We start from the raw sequence: 26,579 nt of genomic DNA on the forward strand, positions 1-26,579 counted from the left end.
TGTTCTCCTATTCTGCCTCCACTTCACCTCTCATGCCTGCACCAAGTTCCTCTTTGTTCCATTCTGTCAGAGTTTACACACATCTTCCCAGTCACTCTCCTACTAGATTCGCAGCTTCTGCCATCATGGCTTCCCCATCTAAAAGATTAACTTTGCTGACTATTTCCAGCGGTATATTCTTATTTCAGATTTCCAGTTGCTGCACTTTACTCTTGTAAATACAAACATGTTTAAATTTTCAGAGAGACAAAATGCTGATGTTCTCCTGCACTGACGTTATTATTTGATCATCCTTAGAATTTTCATATTAAATGTTGTTTTTTAAAATGTATGCTTGACAACATTACAGGTTAAAGCAAGATAATTAGTTGTGGTCCACACAGGACCATATGCATCCCTTTCCATTAAAGAGAGACAACTGGTTACATGTAGCTTGAGGGGCACCACTCAAGTATGGAACAAGGTGAGGCAACAGGTCTCCCTAAACTACCATAACCAATATGGGAATCGAAACATTAAGATTTAGGCCTCTTTTGAAATCTGGATTTCGCAATAAGCTTGACAATGTTTATGACATACATAACAACATAATGGATAATTTTAAGATGTCATGAATGAGCACTCAAATTTTATGACTATCATATAACTAAATCACATGCTCTTTGTTTTGCAGTGTAAACTTTCCACTGTTGAGGAATGGTGCTTCTCAAAGCATAAGAGAGTGACTTGCTTCCTCAGTTTAACAAGAACAACCCAGAGCCAGTTCTAGGGGTGGATGTACATCAGAACACACTATTTTAATACACACCAGACTTTCATTAGTAAATAGAAGGATAGTTGTGTTCAAGGGCCCTGGCTATTATAAGAGGAAACACCGTAAGGGTAAAAATAGCTGCACTCAGCAAAATCTTGTAGAATTCAGCTGATAACATGCGTCATTAGCCACACTCCAATGGTTCAAGTTGCTCTTCTGCATCCCTGTCTGTACTTGCCTAGCCCTGGGGGGGGGGGGGGGGGGGAGGTGCCTTGGTATCTGCCAGTACATCTGAAGCCTTCCAGAGCCAATGGGCAATACAGAAACTACTACAGAAACACCTTGGTTTAAGTTACCAACTTTCCTTTCTGTTTTGCGTAATTTAGCCGCTCAAAGTTTGTGCTTTTTTAAAAATAATTTACTTGATGACACCTATCCTTTTAAGAATTCATCTACAATAGTTCAATTTTCACTGACAAAAACCAGTGGCAGATGCCTTAACCCCATGATTGAGGATGTAGTGCAATTGGCTATTCCGCTGTGTCTGGAATATTCGTCTCAAACTCTACGCAGTCCAACAATAAACCAAAGCGTTATTAAATAAGCTAGAATTGCCAGCAGGCAAAGTCAGTTCGCTTTTAAACCAAATTGAATGCACAGAAATTCTAACCACGTTATTAATCAATGTTCGGACCAATTGTAAAAACACCTACCTACCAATTCTATAAATTGCACATTATCGGGGGTGGGGGTGGTGGGGGGAAGGGACACTCATCATCTTCTGACTTTGAGTTGATGATCACGTCAGGTGAGACAATTCAGAAATTACATCATAACTAAATTACAAACACATAGTTTTTTTTTACAGTAATCATCCATCCGAAAATAGTCTTGTTTTAATTCATCGTTAATTAACCCATAGGTGTTGTTAAGCATGTCGACCCATTTCACTGCAGTTTGACAAAGCTAAATTGTTTTCAAAAAGTAAAAATATCAAAGCATGATGTTAGTAATTCCACACATTAATTTTGCATTATAATCGAATAAAGGTCTAAGATATTCATGGTCTTTAACAAATATTCTGTTACTGTCGACATATATTTTTGCAACGGTGTTTGATGGTTGGTTAGGTTCTAAACGCGTGTTTTTTCCCCCCTTTTAAAATGTGTGCCTGGCAATGTAGTTGCATTGCGATATTGTGAAAAGATGACTTCACACGTTTTAAGATTTAGCTCATTGGCCGCGTGTTTCTGCTGTTCAGCAGTCAGCGGCTTGTTCAGTCAGTAGGGGAAAAAAAATCATTCGTTACTTAAACTATCGGCTCAGAACGACCGACTAGTATTTCTTCGAGTTATCAAGAGCGTGTTTTAACCTAACTTTAATATCAAATTGATAGACAGTAAAAGAAATACATCCTGGTTAGTTGTACAGCAATTGAAGACGCTACATACTTCGCGATATCTCTCCCTCCCGAAGAGCGTGCGCGCAGATGTACAGTCAGAATGATTTCACTGGGGAATCAGGTAACTTCATACCAATACCCTGAGTACTCCGTCACCTGGTCTGTTCCTTTGCAGCGCAGTTCAATTACGTTGGTGAAGGGAGGTATTAAATGGATCCCAAGCCTCTTCAGTTTCAATTTGAACCCAGATGGGAGGTCAGGGCATTAATAAGTAAAACGAAAAAGTGACGACCAAACAAAGTTTATGTTCCCAGCTGACCACCTAAATCAAGATAACTAAAGTTTAATCATCACGCGAGTCTCACGGCGCCTTGAAGTGCGCAATAAATTTAGCAGCTTGGTTTTAAAACTTTCTCCAACTTTGGAAAGGCACAGAACTTTGGGAAAGCACAGAAACTCAGAGGTGAGGCACTGCTGCTTGTCATGACTTCCCCTGTACTTTTCGCAGTGCTATTTGCAGTGAGTAAACCTGTATAATGTTGCAGTGCCTGTGCCATGCTACAGTGCCCTGTGTTGCTTACAGCGGAGTTGCTGCCGGTCAGCTGCTGCTGAAGGATTGAGGTTACATCACATTGTGTCCATTGAAACAACAAGCCCAGCGTGACGTGTTCCCCTGGCAAACGTCAAGGACAGGGCGTGTCACTCTCAGCCAGGCGCCGAGTGCGTCACAATGGACCGTCACGTGACACGCAGCGCGTCACCTTCATTCACAAAGTCGCCCATAAAAAGGCAACTCTTGGAGCAGCGGGGGCCAGAACCAGAAGGCAAAGCAATCTCACCGCACAGATAGCCAGGATTTTCATTTAAAGTCCAAGAAGCAGAGCTGGCTCCTTAAGAATCAACTGTGTAAATCAGCAATTATGGTCATGATGGAAATCTCTAGTGTCAGCAATGAAACTCTCGGGCAGCTCCTGAAGGAGGACTCCTCCAAATGCCTGCTGCTGGACTGTCGCTCTTTCTTCGCCTTTAACGCTTCGCACATCGTCAATTCGCTCAATGTCCGCTTCAGCACCATCGTCAAGCGGAGGGCCAAGGGGACAATGGGGCTCGAACACATTGTGCCCAACGAGGAGTCCCGCCATAGTTTAGTGTCCGGTCTTTACTCGGTGGTCGTTGTGTTTGACGAAAGAACGTGTGAGTTTGACCTGCTCAAAAAGGACAGCACTGTACTCCTGGCGGTCAACGCGCTGTGCCGGGAATCCTATGGAGCAAGGATCGTTTTTCTCCGAGGTAAGCACAATTGAGCGTCTTTTTAAAAAAAATCCCCACATCGATACACAATGAATGTACCCCAACCATTCGTTACCTCGCATGAACAATCGATTGTTCAAAGCGATATAACTCCGGCATGTACGCATTTGGTGATTTTATAGTTTAAAACATTGTATTTGTCTCTTTAAACGAATTCTAACTTTCCTCTTCAATATACGCGACGGTCCTATCCTTCTGAACCTTGTACACGTGTTTATAACATAATCGCTTACTGACTGTGCGCCAGTAAGTTTGAAATCGGTGTCTTAAAGTTAACAAAAACAATTAACCAGCTCCGCGTCTTCAATTTCAGGTGGCTACGATACATTCTCCTCGGAATATCCAGAATTTTGCACTAAACCTTCACCTCCTTCGGGATTATCTCTACCTCTGAGCTCCAGCAACAATCCCAACAGTGCAGAGTCGAGCTGCAGTTCCTGCGAGACTCCGCTATATGATCAGGTTAGTTAACTCGAGAAGGAAATTAATAATCGATGAGCTTCAGTGTTTAGCCCAGTTGTATTGCCCAACATTTTAATAAGTAATAAAATAGATAACACTGCCTAGTAAAATTGATTTAAATCGCCCCTTTTATAACTTGTAATCTTTTTAATGGATGTGTTTGCTTCGGGGAGTATAATATGTACGTCGCAAAAATGAGATGGTTTGATTTGAAAACTGAACTGTGGTGTGTTTTTTCTCGGTAGGGTGGACCTGTTGAAATCCTCCCTTTCCTCTACCTCGGAAGTGCCTACCATGCGTCCAGGAAGGACATGCTGGATGCCCTGGGCATCACAGCCCTGATCAATGTCTCTGCCAACTGCCCAAACCACTTTGAGGAACATTATCGATACAAATGCATTCCTGTGGAGGACAGTCACAAAGCAGACATCAGCTCCTGGTTCATTGAGGCAATTGAATTTATCGGTAAGCTCATCAGGTCATTAAACAATAAACATTATTCTTTTAGATCAGCAAATAAGAATGTTGACGAGTCGTTGTATCATGTTTCCTATTGCTGTCAGAATATTTTAATTGGATAAAATAACGTCAACATTCTTAATAGCAGAGGTGGAATTCGATCTCCGAATTATAATTTAACTTAAATTTAGTTTCTACTTCATTTTGAAACCTTTGACATTCTGGTCAGTTTCTAGTTGTACTAATCCGTTTAAAATAGTTTTTGCTTAAACTTAACGTAAATTATAATCGTATTGGGTGTTTTAATATCCAGTTCCTGGTGCTAAATCAGATCTTGTTGTTTCTTTCAGACTCTGTGAAGAGTACTGGTGGTAGGGTGTTTGTGCACTGCCAGGCTGGCATCTCCAGATCTGCTACCATCTGCCTGGCTTATCTCATGCGGGCGAACAGAGTGAAGTTGGACGAAGCTTTTGAGTTCGTTAAGCAGCGCCGGAGTGTTATTTCCCCCAATTTCAGCTTCATGGGACAGCTCCTGCAATTTGAATCTCAAGTATTGACCCCCTCGTGTTCGACAGAGGCTTCCAGTCCCTCCGGCAACCCCTCTGGTACCTCAACTCGATTTGTCTTTAACTTTCCTGTCTCCATGCCAGTCCATCCGGCAACTAATTCACTAAATTATCTCCAGAGTCCCATCACCACTTCTCCCACGTACTGACATACTGGAAAGACTGATTTTTAAAGACTGAACCAAGTACAATAAGCTGAAAGATCATGTTAGATGTACAGGGATCCATCTATGATTACCCAGACCAGGAGTTTGCTTATTGTGTTTCTTTTTGAAGAACTTTATTACCTCAACCAGACCCGTGCACTGTGTCAATTCTTAAACTGTCTGGGGAGGACCCGACCGGCGTTTGAGCACTTTTTATACCTGTGACTACAGTTCATACTGATTTGTCAGTATGATAATTTATGCAATTATTTATTTACATAATGGCCATTTTGTTTATTGTACAGCTATTTTGTATGAATCCAATAAATTTTTTTACATAAACTTTTCTTCATGTGTCACGGCGTGTTATACTAGCTCTTTCCATCAATCACCTAAAAGCAGCAAGTTCTGTTCTGAGACGTGGGGTAGTTGCTCTGTTTTAGCTTTTACCAACTGTTACTTTAAATACTAGCTTTCCCCTAGTTATCAGCACCAGGTAGTTATCTAGTAATTCTCACTTGGTTTGGAATGGTTAATTTTATAAAGAATTTTAAAACATATGCAGTGTTCGGGGAAGGGTTAGTAAACTTTCAGGATTCTCTCACTGTAGCATTTTCCTGACGCATAGGCCAAATTCAAACGAAAGGGAGCCGTGAAACATAACCCTTTCAATCCTCCATCCTCGAGCTCCTCTATGCACACAAAGTGGGGATGGTAAATTAGTGCGCCATTTCCGCTTGAGGTTTCTCCCGCAGATGAACGTGTGATCCATTCCTCGGGGGCGTAATCTACCGCCGAGTAGGTGTCCCTTATTACACAGTGAGAGTGTTTAATTTCAGTAACACCTATCGTTTCAGTGACATTACGTTTTTTTAAAAAAAACCTGGAGGGTATGGTATCTTCCTCAATATAGTCCAGCCAGTTGCTTCGGCATCTTCAAAATCCTGTTCACAGCAATTAGTTAAAAATCATGTCTTCAGGGAGCTGGTTTAGTTTCATTGCGCCCTGTCTATAAAGGTACAAAAATACATTTTTTTTGACAGTGCAGTCTTTATTACCAGAAGCAACAACTGCAATCCAGTTCCCCTTTAAACTGGCTCTTTCAGATGTAGCTATATTTAAAGTGCCAATTTATTCGAAAGACATATTTTGCCTACGTCAGGCATTTACTGAGATTGTATTTGGGGCTTAGAGGGGAATTATTCTTAGCTACTGCTTCTGAATGGGTTGGAGGGATGAGAAACCATTGTCTTTTGATGAGTGAGGTAGGAAGGATGGTGTTGCTCGAGTCGTAATTCAAATATTGAGAAAGTGATTTGGATTCCGTTTAAAAGTCAAAATATAACTCCATTATCGAGGAAGCTGTCCAATATTTTTTAAACAGCCGATTCATTAATATCCATTAGCGAAGGACCCCCATGCCCGCCTTTGTTCGTAGTTTTAGGCTAGATGTACTTTAAATATCCTGAGAAGCGACCGAGAAAGTCGTTCCGCTGTTACCACCACTCTCTCCAGGTACTTAAGGATCAACTAAAATTGTTAACTTTGGTAGTGTAGCTCAGACCCTGAAAAATTGAAGACAAAAGATAATATACTCTAACACAAAGGTAGGTATTCGCTAATTTGGAGCTCAGTTTATGTACATTTATAGAATAACATAAAAGCCGCCAACAATCATCACCACACTAGCGTTAAAAAAATTTAAACGTTTTGAATGTGATGCAAATCCAAAGAACAGCAAAATAAAAGTGACTGGGACAGGACAGTCTGTCCCATATTCAGCGGAAATACTTTGGGGACAGCAGTATACATGTCAGTCCCACAGTCGCAGAAATGAAACCCAAGTGAACAGAAGAGAGAGACGGAATCTCAAAGCAAAAGGACCTATCCTGAACGTTTCACAATGACGGAGGTACTTGGGCTAAAAAGTAAAGATTAGCCAAGTTATTTGTCTTGGCGCTGGTTTAATCGTGGATCAATGGCGTTGCTAAGTTACGTGGAGGAGTTGTTCCTCTGAAGTGTATGACTGGTTGTGTCTCCATGGAAACCACAGGGAGTTTCCTTCTTCGCACAAGGAAGCCGCGCGTCACGGCTTGTTCTTGGCCACCAGCCCGGCTCTCTAAGCAGGCAGTGTTTATAGTGAATAGTCTCCAAGTCTGATAGCAATATGTTACTTTATAGGAACATATCCTCCGGGAATCAGTGTGTACAAACTACCTCACATTCCTTGGAAGACAACTCATTTATACTTACATAAACATATACATACAAAAAAAGATATCCTAATGTTCAAGGAATTTAATATGGGTAGACATATAGCTCGTGTGTGTGTGTATATATGCATATAAGGGTATGTATATTATATAGTGTGTGTTTATATACGCGCAAACACATACACACCCATCTTCAATTCCTTGAGTATCAAGATTTCTTTATATATATATGTATACATTGTATATATATATAAATATAAATGAGTTGTGTTCTAAGGAACGTGAAAATTAGTTCGTACGCACCGATTCCCGGAGGATATGTCCCTATAAAGTAACATTTTGGTATGGGTATACATATAGTGTGTGTGTATATATATATATAGAGTGTGTGTATATGTGTATATATATAGAAAATATATACATACTGATCTTAACTTCCTTGAATATCAGGATTTCTTTTTCTGTGTATTTATGTATGTGCACCCCAGAGGTTAAAGCTTTCGGAAGTGAACCTTGAATATTGGAATGACGAACTCTTCTTCGATTTATTACAGTTAAATCCCCCACTGTGGGAAGCAACCGTTTGTACAAAACCCCCCTGTGGGCTTACATGTCCACTGGTGTCAAAAGCATGGCGATTAAATTGATGAGTAACCTTGCCGGGGGAATGTATTTTAAACACGATGCCTGCAGTTTGAGAAAACAGATGTGGACAATCGAACCATCCGCAGAAAAGCGTGGCTTTCTCTCTGTACCCGGGTGAACCACAGAGGATCAAATCCGATTCAACCCGTCAGGGTATTCATTCCAAACAATCAAGTGATGTTGTCACTTAAACTAGGCTGCAAATTTCAAATAGATTGCCATTTAAACTAGGCTGCCAATTTCAAATAGATTGTCATTTAAACTAGGCTGCCAATTTCAAATAGATTGTCATTTAAACTAGGATGCAAATTTCAAATAGATTGTCATTTAAACTAGAGTGTCAATTTCAAATAGATTGTCACAAACCAGAGTATCAATTTCGACAACAGTGAGACAAAAGGACGTTGCAAAGGTGTAAATAATAGGTTCCAATGTTTTTTAACATATATATATAAAAACGCCATGTATCGGGTATGTTGGGGGTTGCTGATCAGCTGTTTGGTAGCATTTCACTTCTCAGATGAGTTGGTGGGGTAAGTGATCCCGAGCCACTGAGGATCACCTCAGGGAAGGAGTACCCCCAGCACAGCCAGCTCCTATTTTCACTGGGCGTTCTTGCCCTTGACGTTGTTCTATTATGGAAAAGCCGGCGTGTGGCCAGTGGCACTGCCACTCAGTTACTTTCCATGACAAGGCCCCCAGTCGGCAGGCGAGCGTCTTCGGCACATGAACAGGAAAGAGAGAGGAGCGCATTGACGTTGCAGCCGGCGAGAGGCACAGCGAGGCGGAGAGAGAGAGAGAGAGAGACACTACGTTCCCCTCATTCCTCGGAATGTGTCCCACACCCTTTTCCCATTCCTTTCCAAATTGTCCCAGCGGCAGCTCAGGCCGGATGTTACACTGCTTCTATCATTGGAAACATTGATGGGTCGAATTGCAAGTGCAGCATTTCACCATGGACTGAAATAGCTTTGCAACGGATGGATTTTTTTTTGCATCCTGTTCTGAGTATCGGGATATCTTACCCTTTGCGCTTCATTTCTGATAGAACTGGCATTACTTCCGCCAGCATTCGCCTGACAGATAACGAAGCCATTCCGGCTTTCACACCACCTTTAAAAAATAAAATGCTGAAGCTGCACTTTTCCTCCTGAGAGCACGACGTAAGCTTCCCCCGAGACAGCGCTGGGGTATTAACGATGCATAGCAGCTCCAACAACAGATAATGAGAGAAACACTAATTATATTACAGCCCCCACAGCTAAATCTGGTCTTTATAGTCACTCCCATGTAGACACATTCTAACGTTTAAGCTGTGGTTATATTTAGGGAAAGTGGGCCAGAACTCTGTTCAAGTCACTGAATTTTCGACAACTAACTGCAGGTTTAAAGGACTAACCCCCCAGGAGGTACACGGGGAAGGATGCGCTTGCTATATGGGCCGTTTAAAAATCCGACAGGAATTAAGAATGAAAGTATTACATGAAGTTGCAGAGCAAATCAGGACATCCGTGATCACAGATAATTCATTTCTTAGAAATGTGAGCAGTGCCGGATGGAGGATGAACAATCACCTTATTTTATCTCTGGCCCAGCTGTCATGGAAACTATTGTAACAGCTTCCAAAAGCTTTCTGCTAGCTATGCTTCTCTCTCTCTGGTCAAACCCTGCCATTGAGTTTCAATATCATTATGTTTACAATATATTTCCACATCATTATGTTTACAATCGAAAATCGTAATTAAGTGCAAGGCAAAAAATAAAATTGTTACAGGCATAGGTTAGGATTTAGGCCCAGAACTTGTAATGGAACCTTACCTCAATGCACACGTTCAGATTGTGTACAAAGTGTCTATCAGAGTGTACGATATATACAGTTTTTTTTCCCCATTAATAATTAATAGTTGAAAAAAAGCTTAGTTAAACACTATCTTAAAATTTTTAGGCAATACTTGAGAAAGAAATAAAATTAAAGGAAGAAAATTACACCTCAGGTACACCATTCTGTGGGTTTCTAAATTCATAAAACGGTGATGGCCCTTTGGCGTAGAACATAGGGGCCAGAATATTTGCATTCTCCAAGGGGATACAAAATAAGGTGCAGATGGTGGGCAGATGATGACTTCAGTGTTGGATGGCACAGTCATGATGTTGGGGAATTGTTCAAATAGGGAGGCCCAAGACAGGACAGGTGGATGGATTCAAGGTGAGTTGGTAGCAGTTGGCAGGATGACAGCAACAGATACTGGAAGAGGTAGGTGGCAAGAAGCCTGAAATTTCAATGGAGGGTGTAGGCAGGAAATGAAACAAAACTGAGCAGGCAGGCTACAAGACATGAAGTGAGTACATTGGAGGCAGCTGCAGTGGGAAATGGGTGGGTGGGGACACCGAATGGACAAAACCAACATTCCCAGCCCTAAATGTCAATCAACATTGCAGCCAGCAAGAATAGCGAGGGGGTAGAGGGAGTGTAGCACGTTGGTCATTGATTTCTGGGGATTCAATTAGTGAGCTGTATTTTTGGCCCAGAGTGCTGTGGGAATTTTAGTGGTGTTTTCAGACTCCGTGATTTATGACTGTGCGCATACATGTATACAATGTGATAAGTGACAAGGAGAGATTTGTATAATGTACTGGAGTGCATTATTGAGGTTAGGTACAAAACAATGATGAAATGTAATGATGTAAAATGATGAGAAATCGATACAATCTCAAATAAATTGAATTTAATTCATTGGAAAAGAAATGATGTGTTGTGTTTGATTATATAGCTGTGATTTATTATCCAACATTAAAGTGAAATATACAAAATAATAAAAAGTACCTTGCAATATTTAAAGTTAAAGATTTTTTAAAAATGAATGTTTCCACATTGAAGTCTTCCTCTGATTTTGAAGGTTAATATGTATTGAGCGGACAGAGAAGAAAGATTGGTGCTTTGTAATTTGCGCTCATCAATCCATCTTTCCTTACCTTCTTTTCTTCTGATGTTCACCTTATCTCACTCACAGTGGGGTTAAGTGATGGGGGAGGTACAAAATAACAGGGAGAAAGATGCTGGACAGAATGCAGAAGGATATATTGATGGAGCTGAGTAGGAACGAGGTTGGTGCTGGGATGTTGGTGTTCAACTGCAAGCTCAGTGAGTCGTGGTGAAAGGTTAGAGGATGAAAATGAAAGGGTTGAAGAGAGTTTGGTGGTGGATGATGGTGGTGAGCATCAGAAGAAAAGAAGATAAGGAAAGATAGATTGATAAGTGCAAATTATGAAATGCCTATCTAATTGCACTGAAATGAGAAGAATCAGGGTTTGGGTATGTTGGTGAGTAACAGGGTGCACATGAATTTGGTAATGCAGAGTTTCTTGGTGTCGGAGAAATGGGGTTTGGTCTGCTGTAATGAATGCGAGGTGAATTTTGGATCCTAGGAGGAGTGTATGGAGATGTCTCATTAATGAGAAGGATATTGTGGAACGTGGAAGTAGTGTGATAATGATGCTTGGATAAAGGGAAAACAGGGTTGTGGGAAATAGCAGGGGAAATGGTTTTACAGTGTGGGAGTTTTCCAGGGGGATTTTTGCGATGTTAAAAGACCAATGATCCAGAATATGGGAATTTTGTTGTTTGTTCATTATAGGCATTTATTGTGCATAATTAGTACTGGGAATGATTTAGTAGGTGTGTAAGAAAGAGGGAATATCGGCTCTGTGAATATTAAGAGTGCCTGAAAAAACGGGAGAAGCAGAGGGTGGGGGAGGGGGGGAGGTGGGGGATAATTTTGGTTTGTTAGGAAGAGCGAAAGATAAGGTTTAGGCACATTGGGATATCAGAGTGTTAGGAGTAGGTAATTATGAGAAAATGGAAAGTAGAAATTCTGGGAGAAATCTCTGAAGTCTAGGATCATAGAATCATAGAATGCTACTGCGCAGAAGGAGACCATTCAGCCCATCAGGTCTGCACTGACCACAATCCCACCCCAGGCCCTATCCCCATAACCCCATACCCTAGCTCATCCCCCTAATATTAAAGGGCAAATTAGTATGGCCAATCCACTTGACCCACATATCTTTGGAAGGAAACTGGAGCACCTGGAGGAAACCCATGCAGATATGGGGAGAATGTGCAAACTCCACACCGACAGTGATGCAAGCTGGGAATTGAACCCAAGTCCCTGACACTGTGAGGCAGCAGTGCTAACTACTATGCTACCATGCCACCCAGATAAGGGGCATGGATAGAATGGATAGTTGGAGCCTTTTTGCCAGGGTAGAAATGTCAATTACTAGGGATCATAGGTTTAAGGTCAAAGGGGGAATGCTCAAAGGAGATGTGAGAGGCAAGTTTTTTTATACAGAGGTTGGTAAGTGCCTGGAATGAGCTGTCAGAGGAGGTGGTAGGAGCAGATACAATAGCAATATTTAAGAGGCATCTTGACAGATTTGTGAATAGGCAGGGGATAGAGACTGCATAGAGGCAAAACGTCTTTAGTTTAAAAAGGTGTCATGTGCTTGCCCAGGCTTGATCAGCCAAAGCCGTGTTCCTATGCTGTACTGTTCTTAGCTCTTTAAGTATGTGGCACAGGTGTGATGTTGCAGAAATATAAAGTTTGGACCTGGTGACATTGGAGAAGTGGCACTGGGATGTAGGTGAACTTGGATATGGGAAAATGGGACATCTCAGCATTGAGGAAGTGTGATGATTTAGGATTAGGAAGAGGGTTGTGGGATCTGCAAAGTTATGGGGATAAAGCAGAGGAGTGGGATTAGGTAGAATCTGCAGGCCAATGCAGACTCAATGGGCCAAATGGCCTCTGTGGATTTTCTGTGATTCTGGTAGCACTTAGTAGGGAGTTATCAGGATGTGATGGGACAGAGTATGGAGTGTTGCAACATAAATACATGAATGAAGGGTTGAGAATATCAATGGGGAGCCCTAGATTTGAAAAAGCGGCAGTACATCAGGGATTTTTGGCAAGAAAAGATGGTGAAAGATAAAGGTGCTTGTTGTGGATTTGGTTTGTAGTCCTGATCCCAAGCTATATGTAAATAACATCACGTTCTGCTTCAATAGAATGAAAAACATTCACTCTCATTCTTACAATAATTTACTATTAAACTGTACAAACAGAGACTTATGAAACATTAATGTCAAATCCTTCAGCATTTTAACAAGATAAAAAATAAATCTGAAACAGTAATTCCAAGATGCAGATTTCATATTTGTACTATCTTTTAAATAATATAATAAATGTCTTAATTAATGAGATAAGAAATATCAGGATTGGAAATCAATTCTTTACCAATTTTGGCTCACACTGTCAGTGTTAAACAGTCTTAAGATGATGTGTGACATAACAAATGTGCCCTGTTTGTAGTCATGCACAGCAGATCCCATTTTCCAATAAACCAAAATGATGGTGAAATTTCAGGTGCAGATTCTGATCTTGATATAGGATTCAAGAAATTTTATTATAATTTTTATTGATTGTTTTTGTTGGAATTAACTAATGACAATAGGCATAGAACCCAACAATGCAGAAGGAGGCCATTTGGTCCATCGAGTCTACACCAACTTTCCGAAAGGGCATTTTACCCTCCTCCCACCCTGTCTCCATATTCTCGCACATTTCCCATGGTCTTTTGGCTAAGATCAAGTGTAGTATCGATGTGCTTGATTGAAGTCATTAGGTTACATTTTGGCTTCATTTGAAGCAATTTCTAAAAGCAGCATCTCGATGCAAATGAGATCAAGCCTTGCAGGAGGAGCTATGCTTACTCCCATCAACTTGGATCATGTAAATCAAGACCAAGACAGGAGGTGAGATCCCTATCTTGTCAGCTTGGATTGGGATGTCTCAACTTGTTGAGACTCTGAATTGGATTTGATTGGATTGAATTGGAATAAGAACAAAAAAAAAATCCGCCGAACCTACACGTCTTTGGGACACTAAGATTCAATTTAGTATGACTAATCAACCTAACCTGCACATCTTTGGACAGTGGGAGGAAACCAACACACCTGGAAGAAACCCACGCAGACACGGGGAGAACATATGAACTCCACATAGACAGTCACCCAATGCCAGAATTGAACCTGTGTCCCAGGCATTGTGAAGCAGCAAAGGGCCTGTACTGCACAGTAATGTTCTATGTTCTATGCCACCATGCCACCCCTAGAATAGAATAGGAGGAATACAACAAAATATGGCAGGAATATTGTAAAAACTGCAGGAGGACATGGCTATGTTTGCAGGTTGGATTGATATGTGGCAGATAGAGTTTAATAAAGAAAAACACAAGAAATTAGAAATAATAGGGAATGGAAACTTGCAATAAATAATATTATTTTAAATGGAGAAGGGACACCTTGGCATGGGGTACAGACATGATTAAATATGGCATCACAAATTGAAAGTCCATTAAAAATGGAATGTCTGTTTTTATAAAAGAAGTTATAGAACAGAGAATATAAAAGTAAGAAGGCAACATTGAACTTATACAAGAACTTTGACTAAAGTTGGAAATCTTGTATAAGTTCAATATTACCTTCTTACTCTCATATCCTCTATGACTTCATACCAGTTTTGTACAATTTTGACATACCAGTAAAGGCTGGATATGAAAATAATGGAAAAAATGCAAAGCTGATTCACCAGGATGTTATCAGGGTTGAAAGATTATTGTTGTAAGATACCTGAGGAATTTGGGAGATCTTCCATTGAGCTAAGTCAGTTCAGGAATGTCTAGTGATAGAGTGATAAAATTGCAATGGTATGATAGGGTGAATATTGATAAACATCCTGAGGGTTGGACAGAAGCTGAACTGGACCAGCCATAAAGTATGGTGTTTAACAGAGCAGATAAAAGCCTACAAATCTTGTGGTGAGTAACTCACCTCCAGATTCCCCAAAACCGGTCCACCGTCTGCAAAGCGATGCCAGGAGTATGTTGGAATACTCTGCCCTTGCCTGGATGACTGCAGTTCCGACAAGAAGCTTGATACCATCCAGGACAAAGCAGCCTGCTTCCATCTTATTCCTCCCAAACATTATATCCCTCCACCACCAATGAGCAGTGGTAGCCATGTGTACCATCTACGAGAGGCACTGTAGGAATTCAACAAGCTCCTTAGGTAGCACCTTCCAAGTAGTAACTAGAAGCAGGAGTAGGCCATTCAGCCCTTCGAGCGTGCTCTGTCATTCATTTTGATCATGGCTGATATTTGAATTCAATATCCTGGTCTCCCCTTTCCCCCCGCCATATCCCTTGATCCCTTTAGTGCCTAATGCACAACCACTACCATTTCGAAGGATAAGAGCAGCAGATACCCGGGAACGCCTCCCACCTGGAGGTTCCCCTCCAAGTCAATCACTATCCTGACTTGGAAATTTATCACTGTTCCTTCACTGTCACTGGGTCAAAATCCTGGAAGTCCCTCTCTACCAGCACTATATGTGTACCCACACCTCAGGGACTGCAGCAGTTTAAGAAGGCAGCTCACCACACAAGAGCAACGAGGGATGGACAATAAATGCTGGCCAGCCAGCAATGCGCACATTCCATAAATGAATTTTTTTTAATTAAAAAAGATTATTTCTAACAATACATGAGACAGTGAAAATTTAAAATAATCACATAAAGATTTAAAGAAAATGTTTGAAAAACGATCTTGTTAATGAAAGTTAGACTTTAAAATAACATAAACAGAAGCAGGATTAGATTGTTACTTGAAAAGAAGAACATTAAATTTCATGGACAAAAAGGAGAGTGAGATCATGTGAACAAAGATACCAGTTCTGACTTAATGTGGATGATCCTCCAATCTCTTCAGACAATGCGCTGGAATCCCGGTGGACGGATGTCAGCCGAAAAATCAGGATTCCGGACAGACTTGAGGGCTCTCGGGATTTACACTCCCTGCTCCATCATTCTACCAGGTTCCCATCCAGATGAGAGCGGGTGGAAACCTGATAATTATGCAAATACAGTCATTTGAATGTCATTAGTGGGACTGACCCCAGATGCAGCAGCCAAGTGACATTTACTCACTAAAGGTCTCGTGGGTGTAGTTTGGTGTTACTCTTGGAAAGTAGGGACCTGATGGCAAGGTATCTGAGGTGGAGCAAGAAGGTGTTTATTTTTAAACTATCTTGTCTTGCTTGTGGGGGACATGTCTGACTCAGTGCAGGCAACTGTGGTTCAAATTGGAGGGAAGGGTGTGACACCAGGTTGGGGAGGGGGGTGGGTGGCAGAGGTGGTGGTGGCTGGGATCCCCTGGGTGGAGGAAGTCTTGCTTCCATTGACTTATAAAAGTGTTGCAGCTAACCTAATCCATATGAGTTTTAGGCACCTGAATGTCAAATGTGAGAGTTCCTCTCTATGTCTGATCTCAGCTCTGTCCTTCTGGCTCATGGGAATCACATACACCGAGGATGTATGGACTCCTGCATACCTACTCCTGTTAACTTCTCACAGTCTGGTATCATCCTGTCCTCATGCAGAAGCCTACAACTCAGGCCAGCCCTGTCTTAACTCCCTTTGCAGACAGCAAGTGTCACTGACCCAGGACCTCCTTCCCTTCAAACCCTACATGAGCACTGGACATTGGCACACCTCATGGAACTCCCTTTATTGACAGTCCCACACCAGATGAGGGAGAGGAATCAGAAAAGTGGGCAGCAAGGTGGCACAGTGGGTAACAATGCTGCCTCACAGTGTCAGGACCCAGGTTCAATTCCAAGCATGGATCACTGTCTGTATGGAGTCTGCATGTTCTCCCTGCGTCCGCGTGGGTTTCCTCCGGGTGCTCCGATTTCCTCCCACAGTGCAAAAGACGTGCTGGTCAGGTGCATTGGCCATGCTAAATTCTCCTTCGGTGTACCCAAATAGGTGCAGGAATGTGGCGACTAGGGGATTTTCACAGTAACATCATTGCAGTATTAATGTAAGCCTACCTGTGTCAATAATAAATAAATAAGGATCAGGCACCCCACTAGCAGCTGAAAAAGTGTTGCCGGATAACCCATGTTACAGAAACAGCTGCAATGCTGAAACATATAAGGGAAACTCCATAAAAAATGAATCTCCATTGCCTTTGTCTGCCTCATCGTTATCCTACTGGATGACATTAACACTGCCGGAAACTTGCTGGGTCTCATCAAGGAACATGATGGAAGCTCAAACTGAAACTTGTACCAGTGTCACTTGGTGCAGCATAGCTTCCCTCAAAGGTTCACATCTCCTATTGAAGGGAATCTTTAGACTTCACCACTTTCAGCACATCCAAAAGTGTTCCATAAGTGCTGTAAAGAGAGGGCTGATGGGGACTGGAGGCTATAACAGAAGAAGAGGACACAAGGAGCAAAGGCCTCACTATGCAAGCTGGGTGGTGTGGACAGCAGCTACAGTAATACATGATTGCACAGGTGGGTGAGGGGGTGGGGCAGATGTTAAGGGTTGTCCAGCTGTTGAATAAAGGGATTGGAAGGAGGTGGGAGGGATGTGCTCAAGTGCAAAAATGGATAACGTTGTGAACAGCATTTCTTCCGCTCTCTCTTTTCTTTGTACTCACAGACTGAGGATGGATTTTGGTTTGGAGCCATTCCAGATAGTGATGGCTCTGATTGTTGGCACTGAGGCAGGCAGGAGCTTGCAAGAGTGTCAGTGCTAACCCAGGCATGACCCTGCATCACAGGAGCCGGAGCCCAAAAATAAGAAGTCAGCTTCAGTGCCAATCGTAGAAAGGCTGAGGAGGTGGCAAGAAGACATCACAGTGGCATAGTGGTTAGCACTGTTGCCTCACAGCTCCAGGGACCTGGGTTCAATTCCTGGAATGGAGTTTGCACGTTGTCCCCATATCTGTGTGGGTTTCCTCCAGGTGCTCCGGTTTCCTCCTATAGTTCAAAGATATGCGGGTTAGATCGATTGGCCATGCTAAATTTCTCCTTAGTGTCCCAGAATGTGTATGTTAGAGGGAATAGCAGGGTAAATATGTGGGGTTTCGGGGATAGGGCCTGGGTGGGCTTGTTGTGGGTGCAAACCTGATGGGCTGAATGGCCTCCTTCTGCGCTGTAGGGATTCTATGAAGACAGCGAGACCATAGTCCCCCAGTCTACAGGAAGTTCTGATATTTTGAAGAGCTGCTGGAGCACATCAGGGGTTAGAGTCACGGAGTCACGGAGATCTACAGCATGAAAACAGGCCCTTCAGCTCAACTTGTCCATGCTGCCCTTTTTTTTAAACCCCTAAGCTAATCCCAATTGCCTGCATTTGGACCATATCCATACCCATCTTGCCCATGTAACTATCTAAACACTTTTTAAAAGACAAAGTTGTATCCATCTCCACTACTACCTCTGGCAGCTTGTTCCAGACACTCACTACCCTCTGTGTGAAGAAATTGCCCCTCTGAACACTTTTGTATCTCTCCCCTCTCACCTTAAATTTATCCTCTCTAGTTTTAGACTCCCCTACCTTTGGGAAAAGATATTGACTATCTCACACAGGGCTGGTCTCCTTCCAACCATCTTCCTTGGCAATGTGACTGCTGGGTGTACAGGAAGTGCTTTTAATCTGCTCCCGCTTTTTGCTCATTCAGGTGATTCCTGGCTCCAGTGAATCAGCCACAACTGGTGAAAGCACTTAGTCTCAAAATGGCCCAATGGTATAAATGCTGCTCTAGTGCTGTAACATGCTATATGTGTACGTGAGTGCACTAGTTCCAAGTTCCCCCTTAGCTGTTAAATGTCTACTTTGCAGCAGGTTTGACCAGTTGTACTTTGTATTCTGTACATCAGTCACAGACCAGTTGCTGCAACATTAAATCTGCAATCATATTTTTCCAACTCGATAGCTGCAGTATGAGTTCTAGCCAGTTAGAGTCCTGTTTACACTACTTGCCTCCTGCTTGTCTGGAGGTGGCAGTGGGTGGGGAAGCTCTCATCAAACACTTCTCTATGTGACTTCCTCTTCCAACAGTTAAAGCATCATTCTTGAAGGTGCACGTTTTGCAGAGATCACACTCTTCAAATGTTTAGGTCATCTGTAGGTGGATTTAAAAAGTCCAGTGACCCGTTAACTGAGTAGTATATTGCACTAGAGTGACTATATTTCATATAGTGTTTATTCCAAGGAATGAGCTCACCCCCTCCAGGAGTCTCAGATTGGTTGTTTCCTGAGTTAGGTTGGGTATGATGTTGGATTAAAACTAAAGTTTATTAGTCACAAGTAAGGCTTACATTAACACTGCAATGAAGTTACTGTGAAATTCCCCTAACCGCCACACTCCGGCACTTGTTTGGGTCAATACATCTAACCTGCACATCTTTCAGATTGTGGGAGGAAACCAGAACACCCAGAGGAAACCCACGCAGACACAGGGAGAATGTGCAAACTCCTCACAGACAGTGACGCAAACCGGGAATCAAACCTGGGTCCCCAGCGCTGTGAAACAGCAGTGCTAACCACTGTGCCACAATGCCGTCACCCCCTCCCCCCACCCACACACTGTGCCACCCCTTGTGGTGTTGCTTCAACATAGCACAAGTGTTTCAGTATTAATACAAAATTGTGGTGTAAATGCACCCTATTCTGCACTGTGGCATACATTAGTGCCTGACCTCAAGAACAATCTTTCTGTCTTTCCCACAGACTATTCCTACATCCTCTCTATTGGTTCTATCATACTGCACTTGGTGATGCAGTTCTGCCAATATTTGATGGTGATATGAGCACATTAGGCTGGAATGTGGTTGATAAAGCTCCTCACGTGCACAGTGATTTCGAACCACTGTGAGGTTTTTGCTGAGTGCTGACAGAACAATCAACAGTGCTGAATTGATATCAATTGAATTATAACCAAAAGGCCAAGATGTTTCTGATTGGCTTAAAAAAAAAGCTCCCTGATACTTCAGCTGAGTGGGTGATAGCATTGGCAAAGAAGATCCTGGAATTTGTTTCCTCCCAGTCTCTTCACAGTGATCCTGACCAGCTTCAATCCTTGTCTTGTGCTGAGATAACAGATCTTAGTGTGATTGCCTTCAGAGCCACAAATGAAGGGAGCAGGATGTTGGCCAACATTCCCATTCATAAATATTATCTAGTGACCTCTTTCGGAAATGCATGTGTGGATTTTGAGTGAGGATCAGTTTTGGGCTATGACACCCCCTTTAGTCAAATACCAGACTGACAGACTGGGTAAAATAGTGAGGAGCTGCATTAGAACAGATCCCTGATGCAGTCCGAACACTGGGGCATTTTCCCAATGGCAGGACTGACTATGGAGAAGCTGCCTGCTCTAAGGAAATGGGATAGCCCGATTTGCAAACTTTACTTTCTATTTAACACCATTTCATGGAGCTGCTATCCGAGAAGTTAGCCCCTGCGACCTCAAAGACCTTCCTGAATGACTTAATCACTCTGACTCTTGACCCCTTAATTTTTCATGTTTTTAACAATTATCTGCCATAAACTTGAGGCTGTTAAATGGCTGACAGCCAGCTGGTGAAGTAGGAAACCAAAAGCTGATCTTTACTCAGTTCTGGATGTATTCACAGAGTGAAACATTATTGTTGGAGTTTTACTGTCTTGCCTGTCCAAGGCTCGTAAGATCCCACCCAAGGCCAACGGATAATGTGATTCTGCGAGCCTCACCTGCCCTGAATCTGGGACTGAGACTTCAGTAATTCTGCTGAGGCTCAGAGGTGCTGGACCACTGTTTGGGTCTGCAACCATCCTGAATTGATAGCAAGCTCACAGGCAACAAATTAAGATCTGCCTGCAGTAAAGTCACTGAGCAATACTGTTGCCAGCAACAACAAGCTCAAAGCTCACTTCTTGACCGGACTGACACCAGGGTGACAAAGCTTGCAATAAAGTTCAGCCCTCAACGTCTTGGCTCATCAATAAAGAACAGTTCTCGGAACCAAATGTTATGTGTCGAAATTACTTTGGGCCATTTTTCAAGTGACATTAATTAACTTCTGGAGAATTGTGGCTGATTAGATTTCATCCAAAGTCCAAACCAACCCATTTGTGCTGATTTCTGAATGACTCACACGGCAGAGGTTACTTTCATTTTAATTCCCTGGTTTAGGCTGTGCCAACATTAAGAGATGCTCAGCAGGAGGGAAGCTTGCTCAGAATTTCACAAACCTGAAGCTTCCCTCATCCATCCAAAGGCAATTGCTTAATGCCATTGAGCATGTTGACTACCTGCCCATTTATTAAGGGTGTCATGTGTAACAGAGAAAAACCTGCAAGGAAAGGAAAAGAGAAGAACACAAAATAATTGTACTGAGAAAGAAAGCAAGGCCTCTCCGTTTGCAGTAATGACAGACATGCAACTCTTGGAGCATTTGCAAATTCACTGCATGCAAATACATTTAAAGAGGTATTCCTTATTTACTGTTTTCTATGAAGAACCTAAGGCAATATTATGGTAAATCTCACAAGAAAGCTTGCTATCTTCTATACTTGAGTGAAGTGAGATATTTCTGATGACAATGTAGATCTAGTTTTGTACTCTGAATCCTGAACTGAGTAAACGTTGATTTCTGGTCTCCTTCACCACCTGGCTGTCAGGAATACAGTAAGAAGTCTCACAACACCAGGTTAGAGTTAGATTGTATTTCTACATCACGTAAGGAATATTACAGCCTCGAGGTAAGATGAATGCATGCCCAGACATGGAATCAGGTGTTAAACTGGTTTGTTAGTGACCTGTAGGGAAGCTTTCAACTTTGTGGCTAGCGCCTGTGGTTACTAGGCAACAGAGGAAGCTAAGTTGTCTAAAATGGGAGGAAGCATTCTAAGGACTAATGAAATGCCATTATGCCAGAGGGTAAGATGTGATTAGCTAAAGTATATGATAGGTATTGTTGTTGATTTATGTATATTGAAGATGATTGATTTAAAGCTCATGAAAGGTCTATAATTGATCTGTTTTGAACTGTATACATCAGAACTCATTGGAGAGGTCTAGCTCACCGGGAGCTGCCCCAACCGTTTTGACCAGCACTCTTAGCAGGTGCTAGTCAAAATAAGGGTTACGTCTTTAAACTGAGAAACTGGCTTTGTGAATCTTGTGTTGTTTGAAATTTTTGATGGTACCCAGCCACCTCGAAACCACCACCAATGCTTATACAGGGCTCAGGTGATGAATTCCACCTGGACAGCCTGTTACCAAGGGAACTTGCATTCAATGAACCCCATGTGGAGATCAGTTAGAGATTCCCCATGGAACTCATTGGGGTTATCACAGTACTCAACAACTCTGCCAACCTCCCAGATAGCCATCCTACCCTGGATTGTACACTTTCCAGTCAGGCTTCCTGAGTTATTGCAAGTACCTGCATAAACAGTTCCACAGTGTTGTTTGTGGCTGTTCCATCTGCATCCCCCTGTTATCCTGCTCTTTAACAAAAATAGCCCTGAAGAATCCTGCTCCTTTTCAGAGTGGGGGTGGGGGAAGGGGGAGGGAAGGAGTGCAGTCTACCCCTGGTTTGATCTGTTCAAAATTCAATCTAAGATAATCTTCACAGCACTCTCAGGTCACCGTTTCAGGAATAATGCACCTGCCACTTGCTTGCATGATTGTGTTGTGGAAAGTGCCACCTGCTGGCCATTCTGGGTTCAGGTCTCTTATAGCACCTTGTGGGTTGGTTTATTCCTGCAGAACAAATGATCAGTTTATCACAATGATGTATTCCAATATCAGTAATTCACAGCAGAATAGCAGAAATAACTTTTCACTGCACCGTTTATTGCTGAGTCTTATTTTATTTGACTATTCTTGGAATTGTAATTCCTCATACAGTGATCATTTTCATATATTGTCAAACTATCCACATTTGACACTGACAGTCAGCACTTTAAATGTTACTGTATGCTATGGGCAGGAATTCCCACTATAGCTTTGCATCTCCATCAGGAATTCCTTCCCGCCCTTTGTATGCAATGATGCTTAGGCGCTGGAATCAATATGAACAGAAAGAGCACAGGGGACTGCAGACGGGTCGGAGAGGTGCTGGGAGTATACTGAGGTGGGAAAGAAGAAAATTGTCACTATAACATTTAAAGTAAAAAGTTTATTTATTAGGCACAAGTAAGGCTTACATTAACACTGCAATGAAATTACTGTGAAATTCCCCTATATATGACATGGGTGAGAAAAAGGATGGCAACTTGAGCTGAGAGGAGGGAGCAACAAATAACATTAATTGAAAAATACATTGGAGTCTGCAGGGGTAGTGTGGTGGGGTGGTGGGAAGCCGGGGTTGGGGGGGGGGTGGGATACTGGGACAGTGTGAATTCTCCATCATTGTGACAACTGTACATCAATTTTAAACTTAACACTTAGATGTCACAATGCAACACACAAACATCTGTCCACAATCATTTTAAACTCAACACTTAAAGGTCGTAATGCAGAGCACCAACATGTGTCCATGATAAATGGAAGAAATGAAGGAAAATTCCTACATTTTGTGCCACAATCTGACAATATTCAAATAATGAAGTGTTGTTATCAGTAATTTATGATCAGCCTGTATAGTATGGCTATATATCCCAAGGATATGTTTAGGGCTGTCAGCTTTTTGAAGCTGTCAGTCAGCTTTTCCCAGATTCCACATTTCTACCTTCACAAGACAATATAGTTTGATACATTGTTGAAACAAAAGGAGTTTTTCACCAAGTTTAATGGAGGTTCCTGTGATTATGGACTTGGATCAGGGTAAATTCAGGTCTGGTTAATAAGCAAATGCTGTCAATGCTGGAAATCTGAAATTAAAACAAAATGCTAAAGGGAGGGTATGACATTGGGGTTAAGGGGGTCACCTCCAATGGCCTCAGGGAACTCCCAAGCAAGGTTACCCACCTACTTTAGCCAACACCAGCCTGCACAGTAAAAGCTATAGGGCTACCCACTTGGCAATGGCCTTCCCCTGCCGTAGGTAAAATGACAATAGAGGCCATTAATTGACAACGTAAGGACCTCAATAGGTCCAAGGGCTGGCAGACTACCCAATCCCTGCAACCCCAGTAAAATGGAAGACAGTTTGTGAACAGGGAGACGGGGGGCGGGGTGGGGGGGGGGGGGGGGGGGCGCGGCAGCAAGGGAATGCAGAAAGGTGGCAGGAAACCACACACCAAATTTTAGGTTCCCTCCCGGCTGTTGGTGAGGGTAGGGGGAGCATAAAACCTAGCCCACCATTTGTCGAGAAGCAATGTCATTGGCAAAATGATGAACGATTGCTGTCCTAAAGGGCTAAAGCAAAGAAAGAAATGAGACTGAAATGAAAGAGAAAGGAACTAAAATGGGGACATAGATTAGATTCTGAAATTGATGAATTCCATGTTGAATCCAGTACGCTGTGCAATGTGCAAATTGGACAGATTTTACAATTTTGCTCATCGCGAAACCATAAAATCCCACCTGGGGTCAATGGATCTTTCCATGTCCTGCTCTTGCCCGTTCCGATTCCAGTGATAGAAATGGTGGTAGAATTTCAGCAATGAAGTGCTCTTACTCAAATTTGTGTTGACCTTTAAGGTAACAATGCCCAAGGTTAAGGACAGAAAGATCAATGTAAGAGGAAGGTAAAGAATTGGACTGACAGACGATCGATGCTTGGGGTCACATTTATAGACAGGTGTTTTGAAAAATGATTATTCAGTCTCCCAGTGTAGAGCACACTATATTTGGTTTTCCTGGTGTTGTACACACTACATTTGATCTCCCAGTACGGAGCACAGTACTTTTGGCCTCATCTCTCTATCTGACATTCACACACACACTCACATCTCTCTCATATTAACATATATGCTCACATCTCTCCCTTTCGCATTCACACACACACTCATCTCCTTCTCACATTCACACACACGCTCACGTCTCTCTCACATTAATACACACACACTTAGGTCCTCTATCTCACATTCACACACACACATACGTCCCTCTCTGTCATATTCACACACACTCTCATGGCATCACAGTAGCACAGTGGTTAGTACTGCTGCCTCACAGTAGTGGGGACCCAGATTCAATTCCTAGCTTGGGGGACTGTCTGTGTGAAGTTTGCACATTTTCCCCATGTCTGCATCAGTTTCCTCTGGGTGCTCCAGTTTCCTCCCAGACCCTAAAAGATGTGCTGGTTACATGCATTGGCCATGATAAATTCTCCCTCAATGTACCCGAATAGGTGCCAGAGTGTGATGACTAGGGGATTTTTACAGTAACTTCATTGCAGTGTTAACATAAGCCTACTGTGACACTAATAAGTAAACTTAAAATGTCTCTCTCACATTCACACGCACACTCACATCTCTCTCACATTCACACACATGCTCCCATCTCCCTCACATTCACACACATGCTTACATCTCTCACATTCGCATGCATGCTGACATCTCTCTCACATTCACACACATGTTCACATCTCTCTCACATTCACACACATGTTCACATCTCTCTCACATTCACACGCATACTCACATCTCTCTCACATTCACACACATGCTCCCATCTCCCTCACATTCACACACATGCTTACATCTCTCACATTCGCATGCATGCTCACATCTCTCTCACATTCACACACATGTTCACATCTCTCTCACATTCACACACATGTTCACATCTCTCTCACATTCACACGCATACTCACATCTCTCTCACATTCACACACATGCTTACATCTCTCTCACATTCACACACATGATCACATCTCTCTCACATTCACACACATGCTCACATCTCTCTCACATTCACACACATGCTCCCATCTCTCTCACATTCTCACGCATACTCACATCTATCTCATATTCACACGCATGCTCACATCTCTCTCACATTCACACACATGTTCACATCTCTCTCACATTCACACGCATACTCACATCTCTCTCACATTCACACACATGCTTACATCTCTCTCACATTCACACACATGATCACATCTCTCTCACATTCACACACATGATCACATCTCTCTCACATTCACACACATGCTCCCATCTCTCTCACATTCTCACGCATACTCACATCTCTTATATTCACACGCATACTCACATCTATCTCACATTCACACGCATGCTCACATCTCTCTTACAATCACACAAAAAACCTCACAACACAAACCCCTTTACGGTTTGACTGAAACTCACAGTACCCACACATCTGATCAATATCAGTGTGGACTTAAATCTGGAGATGGCCAGTTTCTGTACTTCTTCTCCTGACTGCAGTGTCCCTGCTCTGATGTCACCCACTTTGATGATGATTCATATCACAGTATCACAAACAGAGATACTGTTGCCATTAATGCTTAGCAATTCCTTACCTTGGTCTGGTCTAGACAGGATTGTCTCGAGATAGTCCATTCTTCTGCTGTTTACACAACACAAAACAACATTATCCCCTCTTTATGCTGACAGTACCTCATCTTCTGATCAGGCACAGTACAACCTTCTGGACTTAACACTGAGTTCAACAACGTCTGACTGTGAATTCTCTCCTCCACCTTGACACCATTTTTATTTCTACCCATTTATTTTCATTTCTTCTATTGATTCATTTCCCGTCCCCTATTTTATATTGCTTTTCATCGTTTGTTCCCTTAC

At 42.4% G+C, this 26,579-nt stretch overlaps 1 protein-coding gene across 1 annotated transcript; it reads left to right on the plus strand.

The window, feature by feature from the left end:
- Positions 1-2,948: 2,948 nt before the first annotated feature.
- dusp1 (dual specificity phosphatase 1) lies at positions 2,949-5,447 on the plus strand. The gene is made up of 4 exons (XM_080201637.1): positions 2,949-3,446; positions 3,781-3,929; positions 4,175-4,394; positions 4,739-5,447. Exons 1-4 carry the CDS (start codon positions 3,077-3,079, stop codon positions 5,101-5,103), a joined length of 1,104 nt encoding a protein of 367 aa, XP_080057763.1. The 5' UTR covers positions 2,949-3,076; the 3' UTR covers positions 5,104-5,447.
- The last annotated feature ends 21,132 nt before the right edge of the window (positions 5,448-26,579 follow it).

This window comes from Carcharhinus amblyrhynchos, chromosome 13 (genome assembly GCF_965287045.1).
Source record: "Carcharhinus amblyrhynchos chromosome 13, sCarAmb.v2.hapA, whole genome shotgun sequence".
Lineage (NCBI taxonomy): Eukaryota > Metazoa > Chordata > Chondrichthyes > Carcharhiniformes > Carcharhinidae > Carcharhinus > Carcharhinus amblyrhynchos.